This window comes from Gymnoscopelus microlampas (assembly GCF_963454915.1).
Source record: "Gymnoscopelus microlampas genome assembly, chromosome: 16".
Lineage (NCBI taxonomy): Eukaryota > Metazoa > Chordata > Actinopteri > Myctophiformes > Myctophidae > Gymnoscopelus > Gymnoscopelus microlampas.
This window is the reverse complement of record NC_139953.1, coordinates 37,818,090-37,830,199: the sequence shown is the minus strand read 5'-3', so window position 1 is coordinate 37,830,199 and position 12,110 is coordinate 37,818,090. Positions and strand designations below refer to the sequence as shown.

General features: G+C 38.6%; 1 protein-coding gene across 1 annotated transcript; it reads left to right on the top strand.

Annotated features, from left to right (window-relative positions):
• Positions 1 to 5,448: 5,448 nt before the first annotated feature.
• LOC311063370 (caspase recruitment domain-containing protein 18-like) lies at positions 5,449 to 8,066 on the top strand. Its single transcript, XM_084082783.1, has 2 exons — positions 5,449 to 5,559; positions 7,527 to 8,066. The coding sequence occupies exon 2, from the start codon at positions 7,550 to 7,552 to the stop codon at positions 7,832 to 7,834; it is 285 nt and encodes a 94-aa protein (XP_083938909.1). The 5' UTR covers positions 5,449 to 5,559; positions 7,527 to 7,549; the 3' UTR covers positions 7,835 to 8,066.
• Positions 8,067 to 12,110: the final 4,044 nt, after the last annotated feature.

Sequence of the window (12,110 nt, the reverse complement as noted above, 5' to 3'; positions counted from 1 at the left end):
ATTTTGTGCATTGTAGTATTGAAGTATAAAAACAAAACAAAACATAAAAAGTTAAAACACAGAGATGAGGTTTCTGCCCAACAGCAACGATATTTACTGTATTTAATTAATAATAATTTCTGGTTCCTTAACTATTTAATTCATTTCTGTTTGTGTATCAGTTTTCTAACTGTGTTTTCTCTTTTCATGAATGATGAATGTGAACGTGAACTAGGACAATGTGAGTATCAAATCAATTTTACTTGACTCCTTGGCTCCAGTTGACCTGATGATAACTTCATTGATGACAGTCAAAATATGACAAGTTGGTGCCCATAAGGCTGGTTAATAATAAATGGCATGGACTGCAGAAACAGTTGACCTGAAAAGCAAATAATCTTGACATCAGAGTGACATTAGATTGATTCAAGTACTGAACACTTTTTTTTGTCTCCGCCAAGCCGAAAGGCATGGCGAGAGTATGTTTTGCACCCTGTCATTCCGTCCGTGTGTCTGTCCGTCCGTCATTCTGTCTGTGTACAGCTAATGTCTGGCACCGTTGGCTTGATCGCAACAAAACTGTGCACACACACTCCATTTCAGATTCAGATTTTATCCAAATTTCACCCAAATTGGTACTAGGCATGTAACGATTCACTCAACTCACAATACGATTCGAATCACGATTTGACCGATTTTTTATTATTTCTCCAGTATTCCAGTATTTTCTTCTCTTTTATTATTATTATTATTTTTACAATACTGTGTTTTCTCTTATCCTCTTTTCAATACAGTAGCAAATGACTGAAAACTCTTTATCAATTCTCTTACAAAGATCCTGTATTTTCTTTTGCACATGTCAGTGACATCACTGACGAATCCTTGGTATATTTATAACCAGCTTTGAACATAATGGCGTACGTTGAGTAACACATTCCACCCTTTCAACATTGCCCTATTATAGAGCCACCAGGAGGCAGAGTTTTGCAAAACAATTTGTTTTATATTACTCCTACAAATGTTGTCCAAATATCACGCAAATCGGTAGACATTATCTCTTTAATCAAGTCATCAACACGGATCCGTCCGATACGTCAGATTTTTGACATTCCAGCTTGATTGGCAAATACATTGCTGGCCCACACTAACCCGACCTAGTGGAGACCTGTGCTCAGAGGAGCACTATTTCTAGTTTTACTATGAAACTGATCATTTTACTACTGTATAAGCCAATCTGTCATAGCAAGTGAAAATGTTTCACTCTCAATGAATACTATTTATAGTGTTGAATTGTATCGCTAAGCTGACGTTTAGTTACTTAAAAAATGAAATTAAAATGAAGCAAGCTATTATTTTGTATAATAGTTGAGATAGATGATTCATTTAACCCATTCTAAATATTGCATACCGTATTTCTGGTTCCTTAACAATTTGTAAATTATTAGTAATCTTTCTGTTTGTGAAGTATCAGTTTTCTAACTGTGTTTTCTCTTTTCATGAATGATGAATTTGAACGTGAACTAGTTATGCGTGAGTATCAAATCAATTATACTTCATGGCCTGCAATGTGTTTTCAGTTTTAAATACAGTTTTTACCATAGCAAAATACAAACTGAAGGAGTCTTAACCAATGCAACTCTCTATACTTAGTGAAATGGACCTGAGTTATCTTTGTACTTGGACCCTTTTTTCCTTCTATACCAAATCTCTTTGTTAAAGATCTAGCCAATCTACAACCTCACAACTCGTCGCACCATGACGCGTTGTCAGCTTGTAGAGTGGCTATTTTAGCACATTTTGAGTGACATTGTAGTATGATGAAGTAAGGCATTAATTAACGGAAAGAAAACATAAAAGTTAATTATGGAGATACAAGGTTTCTACCAAACAGCAACGATATGTATTAGGGGTGTGCCGATACACTATTTTCACGATACGATATGGTACACGATATTGGGCTCACGATATCGATACGATACGATATACTGTATATATTATTTTTTCAATTATTATCAACATTGGCCATCATCTTCAGTTTAAAATTGTTTTATTTATAAAACACATAAAAAAGTGTTTTACACAAAAAATAAATACAATTATACAAGCTTAAGGAACAAGTGAAGTAAGTTCTTACTATAAACCCCTGTGTTTCAGAGGACATATGGACACTAATAACAAATATAATATAAATGCTGCATAAATATAAATTCCGCTAAAATCATAGTCATATTCTTGTCATCTGGACTTTACCATCCAAGTATAGCCTAGTTGTTAACAGCTTGATCAGAATATCTATAAACCAGAGAGGGTTGCTTGTACAAAAAAATCCATGACATTGATGCTATAGAATAGATTAGATGTAGGCCTATTTGACAGCGCAGAAACATAATTGCCTTGATGTATGTAACATTAACGAGCATGCAGTGCTCTAAACTGAAAGTGACTGGAGTCTCATTTCTCTCCAAAAGCCCTTGAATATGATGGAATATGATTAAGGATTACTGTGATTATGGTAAGCTCACATTCCGTTTTCATATCGCGATATATCGCGGGAAGATATTTCGGCACACCCCTAATATGTATATATAATTATGTGATCATGTTTATCTCTTCATGTATAAATTACACTGTGCTTTCATATAATGGCTATAAGTGTTTACTGTAATCTGAGTCTTCATTATTTTCCATAAAATGTCTTTCTGATAGCTTCTTGGTCTTTCTGATTTGATTTGAGGCATTTTGATCGTAAAAGTCATCCAATCATATTAGGAGGATACATTAAATCTGCATGTCTTACCCGAGATTTGAACCCAGGTCCCCTGCACAAGTGCTGACATTGTTACCACGGAGCCAATAGAGCATGCCTTCTTACATAGGAGAGAAATTGAATTTTGACCTTCAATGCAGTATTGTCTACCAGTAGGTCAGACCTTACCATTTTTCAACAAAAGAGCAGGGAGACCAAATACAACCACCACCATTGTGGTTATAACTATAGGTTACTACCGTAACCCCGGTTCTATGAAGTATAAGAAGTGAGACGTCTCGCTATGGGAGAGCGCCCCTGGCGCGAATACAGAAGCATTTTCTTGATGCACTTCCAGACAAAATCCATTTGGCTGGATTCTTATTCGCTACCCTGACCGGAGGTCCCGCCCACAAGGCTGGTTAATAATAAATGGCATGGACTGCAGAAACAGTTAACAAGAAAAGCAAATAAACTTGACATCAGGCAATAGACTGATTCAAGTACTGAAAACCTTGAAACTGATCATTTTACTATAAACCAATCTGTCATAGCAGATTAAAATGAAAAATAGTGCAGAGTTGTATCTCTAAGCTGACGTTTAGTCACTTCATGTTATAATTATAATGCTGAATCTTTATGATTAATGAAGCAAGCTATTATTTTATATAATAATTGTGATAGTTGATTAATTTAACAAATTCCATTATTTCATATTTCAGGTCCATTAATAATTAGAAAAGTATTAGTAATCTTTCTGTTTGAGAATTATCAGTTTTTTAACCATTCCAACCATGTGTTTTCTCTTTTCATGAATGATGAATGTGAACGTGAACTAGAGGGTGAGTATCAAATCAATTCTACTTCATGACCTCCAATGAGTTTTAAACAATTAAACCCTATAGTGTCGGGTGGTGAAACAGACCTGAGCTAACTCTGTACTTGGACCACTTTTTCCCTTTACTCCAAATATCTTTGTTAAAAATAGCCAATGTGAGTATCAAATCAATTCTACTTCATGGCCTCCAGTGTGTTTTCTGTTTTACTTCAAGTTTTCACCATAAAGACAAAAAATGGTTCTGAAATGGCCCTTTAAAAAACTTTGGTCTTCTTCTTCGAGTCCTTAGCAATCTCTGATGTTGTTCTGCCAGTACCGGGCACAGGCCACAGCTGATGGGATAGGTTCTGCCTAGCCTGGCATTGGCCAGACTGATGACGTGGATTCACTCTCACGTTCCTCCCTGGTATCAGTCTGGACTTTGGCCCTAGGAGCGAGTATGAGAAATCAGAAAATGATCGGGCCAATCAGTGACTGCGTTTCAACTGCTGTCCGTACAATAGTGAAAAGTACCAAAATAATTATTCATACAATGAATCAAGGTAGGCTATTGTCTGCTTTACATTGAATTGTTTTCTTTTTGTTTTGTTTTTTTGTTTTGTTTTTCTTTGTTATCACCTGTGCAGCACTTTGGTTGACCTGGTCATTTTAGTGTGACCAAAAGACCAGTATTATTAGCGGCCCAATAGTTCAGTATCAAAGCTATAGAGGCTTGATGAAGGGTAGGAGGAAGCAGACCTACGGTAGTGGTGATCAGCTTATGAAAATACCTCTGGAAGCCATCTGCATTGTACTAATGTCTATAGTTCTGTCTCTGAAATTGGGTTCTCTAAAAAATATATTTGCCTGCAGAAATAGGCATTTTTATCTATTGGCAGAAAAGAGCCAGGTGTTTCTCCAAGGCAGGAGGTTTATTTAAAAGGCCTGGGAGAACAGGTGCGTTTTAGTCTGTTTTTACAAATGTCCAAAGAGAGTGCAGACCTGATAAGTAGCGGTAGGCTGTTCCATAATTTTGGAGCAGCGACCGAGACCTTTTAACTTCAGGCGGGTGCGTGGAACCTTGAGGAGCCCCTGATCTGCTGATCTTAGTGGCCTAGTGGTATCGGGGGGAGGAAGCAACTCAGATATGTAGGATGGTGCCAACCCATGGTGGGCTTTATAAACAAATAATACCATTTTAAAATCGATTCTGTGAATCTGCATGCCTGTTCTTCTGCATGTACATGCATTCAAGACTGAAGTTGATTCAATGTTAGATGCATTATCCAGTCAGTATAACATGATGAAGAGTTGTTATTACAACACAGTTAAAGGCATTGTAGGGAACATTAAGCCTAAATTAAAAAAATATGCATATATATATTTTTTGCATTTTCTCCCCTCTATCAGCCACTATATAATGATGCTGGGGTGTTTTCCTTCATTGAAACACAGTCCTCTGTCTGAAATCCGTATTTTCCCTTCTGTTTATGTTCATGTTGTTTATGTCCGGGTCGTAAATTAACGCACGCATGTGCGTGTCCGTGCGCGTCCGTGCCCGTATCAACTTTTTACTTTCGGTTTTAAAACGCTCTCAAACTTCTTTTTTGAGGCACATAATTTACTTTTAAAAAATCGTTTGGATAGAATTTAGTTGTTTAGCTTCATATATGTGGTCAATTTATCATGAAAGAGCCTATTTAAAAATATAAATTCAGAGAACCGTAGGGTCGGGCATTTCCGCGAATTGTATCCGCATAAGGCAACCTATTTTGGGCATGACTCATTTAAAAAGTCCGCCCTGCGTCACCCCCTGGTGGTCGGGGAAAAGAACTGCTGGAGGGGCGGTGTTTGACAACAGTTTTTTTCTTTGATTATGTCTGAACTCCCTACAATGCCTTTAACTGTCTGTATGTAGCTGGATGGGGAGCTCATGCTAAAGCTGAAGCTGAAGCTTATCTCAGCAAGGAGACAGCAGGGCAGAAGAATAGAAGAAAGAATTCAGCTCATGTGCTTGGTAAGTAGGATAACAAACACACTTTATTATATAAACACACGCACGCACACACACTCACACGCACGCACGCACGCAGAGAGAGAGAGAGAGAGAGAGAGAGAGAGAGACACGTTGTCCGCAACTCCGCAGAAAGTTTACCATGGACGAACAGCAATGTTTCGACTTTTGACTGACACAACATTTAGAGGTTAGCTATAGTTGTATTGAAAGGCAATCAGAGGTTAGAGCTCATGATTCAAGCCTCTGTATAGCTAGTGTCGACTTCATTTTGAGCCAAATACGCACACATGCAGGCTGGGTTATTTGCAGCAGACGCAATGCTGAATCTTTATGATGAAATACAACATTTATAGGTTAGATTCATGGGTTTGGGTTGGAATTATTATAAACACAGTTGTCATTTTTATTTCATTATTATTATTACAGGGGAGAAATTGCTTTGCCTGGGGGAGAAAGGGTGAGAGCAGTCAATTTTGCCCGAAAATAATGTCACGGATGGTATGAGTATGCCCAATTTCATATTTAGAAAACTTTTCAGATGAAAAAAAAAAAACAGATGAATCAAATATTTAGAAAAAGTCATAGAAGGGGAACCTTGTTGAACTAGAAAAAGTGTTCCTCGGAGCGCAAGTCTCCGCCAGGTCAGGTAGGTTATTGTGACCTGGCGCTATAATAGGCCAATGTTGATACACACAGGAGAAAGGGCTTTAAATGTACTCTTTGTGGCAAAAGCTTTAGTCAAAATGCTAAAGATTACTTTTTGTTGCTCTCCTTCATGGAGCTACTTGCGGATTATACCAGGGTCAGTCCACCCTTAGGTGAACACGCACTGACCCTCTGCACCTTAATCCCCATGTATAATGCACAAACTTTTTTTGATTTTTTATTATTGCGCTCTTTTTCTCTCTAAGCACCTTAGCGTCTATAAGTATATCATGCACAGTATACATACATTGCTGCTATGCTCAGGCACCTTAGTTTGTCTCTTATCTCAGGTACTTTGTAAATATGTAGATAACTTGTTTTTGGCCTTCTATTGTTCTCTGTTGATCTCCTTCCCACTTGCCCCCTACCCCTCTTCTTTTTCTCTCTCCCCACTCTTCTCTCTACGGAATTTAACGTTGCGATGGGAGTGTTGTACAAAAACGAATTTCACCCACTTTTTTACCTTGTAAACCTGTGATGTGACAATAAACCTGATTCTGATTCTGAAAAGGGTGCCATTTCTTCTTAGGCTTTCACGGTAAGCAGGCACTGCATTCATGATTTGAAGCATTTTGTTCCAAAAATGTGGTTAGCTAAATTAGACCTGCTGGTGGCGCTATAACAGGCCAATGTGAAAAGGGTGGCATTTCTTCCTCGGCCAAGTGGGAATCTACGTGGAAAATTTCGCGGAAATCGCTGCGTTTATGATGTGAGGCATTTTGTTCAAAATGAACCATTCCTGCAAACTTTGGAGGCAATCTTAGCCCACATGCACAGGTGCCCACATGTCCCTAGTGCCCATGTGTCCCTAGTGCCCACATGTCCCTAGTGCCCAGATGGTTTTGGTGCCCAGTTATCTATAGTGCCCAAGTAAATGTGAGCTGATAAGTGACCGGAACAGTGGGCCCCTGACAACACTGCCCACCATTTCTTTAAGATGCATTTCATTTTTCTTTTACATTTCATTTCATATGTACATTTCCTTTACAAATGACGGGCTAAATACATATAATACTTTCCCCCCTTATTACAGTACATTTAAGGCCCAATATTTCCACACATCTTCCTGTATTAAAATGTCCTTAAGGGAGGATGAGCTGTATATGCCCATAAAAGGAACATGGACTGACAGATAGAGATCTCCATATATGGCCGTTCAGTTCACTGGTGCAAACGTATCTGTGAGGGCCGCAAAGCGGCCCGAACCTCTAGTTTTAATAATGTATATAATAACTGAAAACAATGAATTATTTTTCCTCCAGGCGGCGGTCAGCCAAACGTGGCGATGATGACGGGGAAGGAAGCGGAGACGCTGCGGTCCGTGAGGAGAGAGTTCATCAAACGAGTGTCAGAGCCTGGGATCAATCGTCTGCTGGACTCACTGTTGGACGAGAACGTTCTCAACGATGAAGAGCTGAACATGATCAGAGCAGAGAAATACAGAGAAGAGAAAGCACGGGTATTCATAGACATGGTGAGAAATAAAGGGAACAAGGCATCGTCGATGATGATCGCTGCACTTCTTGAAGAGGATCCAACCCTTCATGACGAACTGCTGGACAAACTTTGATTTGTCTTGGTTTGTCAAAGGTTTGATTTGTCAAAGGTTTGATTGATTAATTGACTTTCTTACGAGATAAACAAATGTACAAAGCCAAAAATTGCACAATTGTAGCCAAAAAGAATGACACAAAGAAGCCTTATAGAGCTTATGTCCACTGTTTATACATTAACGGCTGATGTTAATGTGCGACCCCGGGGGGAGTAACAAGAAAAGCAATGCTAAGAACATTGTACTCTAAAAGACACCAATTGACTTGATAAACTATTCCACGTAACTGCAGAATACTAAAAAAAAAGAGGCCTTTCCCGTACTACTTTTAAACCTACTGTACATGGAACCAAAAAAAGTGGAGCTTACCTTGATATATCATTTATAGAATCCTCCTCTGTTGAGGATCATAATGTTGTCTGATGACTAGAAATTATCTAATCATCTCTGGGATGTTTGTCGTGAAATTTTGAAACAATTGATATGACCAATAAGTATTCCTCTTGGACTTGATTGCATTGTGTTCTGGTACTGTATCTTTATTTTATTGCAGTAACCATTGAATTACATGTTGTTGATGAATACATAGATTTTGGTTTGTTTGTGTTTTGGCTGAAGGTTATGCTTTTCACATTGTGTGTGAAGCTACTTCACTGATCAACGTCTCTTCATATGCACGCTGCTAGCAGGCCAAGGAACTCATCCCTTGAATATTTTTCCAATCCACCACCAGTGACAACAATGTTATTTTTGTGCAGTCATAATCTTAGACCGGTCAACATATAGAGCTTTCATGTACCTTTTCCCACAGACAATCCCCTGCCGCTAAATGCCCTTTGGCAACCATTGGTGTGTTGTGTTATTTTTTTTCATCCTTTGCCTGTTCTAGCCAAACAGGTGTTGTGATGTTGTTTCATTCCTCATTATTTCTTAAAAGTTCTGTTTGTGTGGCCACAGTATATCGATTGGCACACATGCACTGTAAAGGAACAGAGAGAGAGAAATAAAAAGGCAGCGGCACTGACAACGCTGGTGCATATGTGCGTGCATGGGTCCCATGGCCATGGGACAGACACAATTTTTCAGTGGTGTAAAGTAACTAAGTACATTTACTCAAGTATTGTACTTAAGTACACTCCAGTAAGGTATTTTACCTTACTGGAGTATTTCCAGTTTGCAGTACTTTTACTGCCACTACCACTACATCTCAGAGGCACATGTTTTACTTTTACTCCACTACAATTATTTGAAAACTTTAGTTACTAGTTACTTTGTAGATTTTGAAGTCCGGTATTTTAAAAAAATTACTTGAGTAAAGTTACATAATTATTGGCAAATGTTCAAATGTTCAATGTTCAAAATGTATACAAATCTTTTGAAAATTGTGTGTGTGCCTGTGCGTGCGTGCGCATGCCCGAAGTACGACACCTTCAGACACAGCACGCAAAAGTATTTTTATAACATCTCGGCCTAAACTGACTTTCCACTAACATCTAAATGCACACACACACCCAACTGCCAAAGTTAATGTAGATGATGCGAGCAATGCTTGTGTGTGTGTGTGTGAGAGAGATATTTAACTTGATGAAGAGGTGTGTGTCCAAACTATATTGCCTCGGACAGCTGTGCTGCTGGGAGCATTAAAGTCGTCACACACCATCTGGCGCGCACAAACGCACACGCACACGCACACGCACACACACACACACACACACACACACACACACACACACACACACACACACACACACACACACACACACACACACACACACACACACACACACACACACATGCTGTAAATATGTCTTGATCAACAACAAACCCCTCTTTTCTGTCTGTCTGTCTGTCTGTCTGTCTGTCTGTCACTCTCTGTCTCTCGCTCTCTTTCTCTCTCTCTCTCTCTCTCTTTGTCATTTGCCTTTGTCTCTCTCTGTTTCTGTCTGTCTCTCAGCCTATATATTTCTTACAAATACACATGCATGCGCACACACGACCAGGCTTGTCTGACTATACTCGTGAGGACTACATTGATTCCATGACCCCAAAATCTAAGGTCAACAGTGCGTGTCCAACCTGGATTCTGTTTCCTCCGGATTCTATCACCAAATGTCCTCACATTACACCAAAACAATTGTTATTCACCAAGTAATCAAAAAGCATCTTGATACCATGAAACTAAATATATAATTAGATTTCATTGCGGCCACACCACATAATATAAGTTATTTCTATGTATTTGTTGTCTTGTGGCATTTGATTTTATTCATGGTATTGCTTTTTTAATTTTATTCATGATATTGCTTTGTTTTTGTCTGTTTGTTTATTGTCTGTAAAGCACTTTGATTGTAGTGTCTATGAAATTGTTTATTGAAGTTAAAGGTAGGGTAAGTGATTTGCAAAGGTTAAAATAAGTGTTAAATAGCTCTATATTCGGATAGTACTCATTGCTATAGAGCGTTTGTTCAGTATTAGGAGTCTCCTTGTCTCTCCACGTCTTTATTAAACAGAAAATGCATTTTCGTTTCAGTTTCAGTTTCATTTCCAATTTTATCCAACCAGGGCAGAGAACTCAATCAGGATACAGATTAAACAAGTGAAATTGGAAGTGATGACACTAAGAAATGAGCAGACAAAATTGGAACCGGAACACTATACAAATTAAGCTTAAAAATGGGTACTTTTTCCTGATTGGCTGAGATTTTGACACCTACCGAAAAATGTATTTTCTGTTTATTAAAGAGCTGGAGAGACGGGGAGACTCCTGTTACTGAACAAACACTCTATAGCAGCGGTGTCAAACTCGCGGCCCGCGGGCGTTTTGCGGCCCACGGAAAGGTCCGTGGCGGCCCAGGAAATACTTTTAAAAATAGTAAATTGATACTACATCTAACAGACAGAGTCGCATTTTGCACTCACTTGCTGTGCGCGGCCAAGCAGCTCTCCCCCACACGCTGCTACTTGGCTGAGTACCTCTGATGGCCCTGCCATTGTCTCCCCAGCTGTGGAATGTTGTGGCTGATTGGCTCGTTAAGAGTCTATTCAACTACTAGTCGAGTAGTAATGGCTATAGGCTACTCTTTGATCCTCACACAGGAGTCAGCACAGCACGGACATGTATTCTCTCTCTCTCTCTCTCTCTCACACACACACACACACACACACACACACACACACACACACACACACACACACACACACACACACACACACACACAAACGTAGTGCAGTGTTATGAAAACTGAGTTTGTTCAAGCAAAGAGATGTCAGGTGTCTGGGAGCAGCAAGTGATTTAGATGAATTTTCATGCTGGCTACACCATGTAAATTTGATATTTTTGAAAATATAATAATGGTAATAGCCTAGGTAGTTTAAATGTATCAAAGCTGCTTCTTTTATTTCTCAGGAGCTTGCCCAGTGAAATCCTCATCAGTATTAATTGAACTCAGAGCATATTTAAATTCAATCTGGGAAAGCATCTGTGTCATTTTAAGATTTATTTGGCCATTCAAAAATAGCAGATATACAAGCTCATAGTGCGGCACTATGAGCTTGTAGATCTGCTATTTTTGTAAATGTAAATAATTAAAGTAGCTAATCTTCATAAAACATTTTTTAAAGTGATATACTGTAGATAGCAGTGACTGAGATGTAGTGGAGTAGAAAGTTCTGGAAATTGGAAATACTCTAGTAAAGTAAAACTACATCAAATCTGTACTTAGGTACAGTACTTGAGTAAATGTAATTAGTTACTTTACACCACTGTTCTATAAATGTAATTATTTAACCACCCACACACATTACCAGGTATTGTTTAACTTCAAATGTAATTATTCTACTTAAAATGGTTTATAATAATTATAATAATAATAATAATAATAATAATAAGGGTAATTATTATTATTATTACCCTTATTATTATTATTATTGTTGTTACAAATTGCATTGTTTGTTTTCTGAGACAAGACAACAGATTGAAAAACAATGCTGTATAACTGAATGCGTGTGAGCGCGCATGTGCATCCGCAACTGGTTCCTGCCCACCTCAAGTCACCATTTGACCAATCTTGCCCGGACACCAAAATGAGTTTGACACCCCTGCTCTATAGCAATGATTACTATTAGTGTAGCACATTAAGTCAATATTCCATCAGAATCTTTCACTTGGTGATACAAGCACCAAAATTGGCACAAATGATGTCCAGGATGTACTATCTAAGAAAAGTACGAGATCCAGCTGACAATCCAAGATGGCCGCCAGTTTTCAAGATGGCCGCCTCATCAAATGCAAAAT

Excerpts from the sequence above, each read along its gene's own strand:
- LOC311063370 (XM_084082783.1), top strand. The coding sequence starts at position 7,550 with ATGATGACGGGGAAGGAAGCGGAGACGCTGCGGTCCGTGAGGAGAGAG.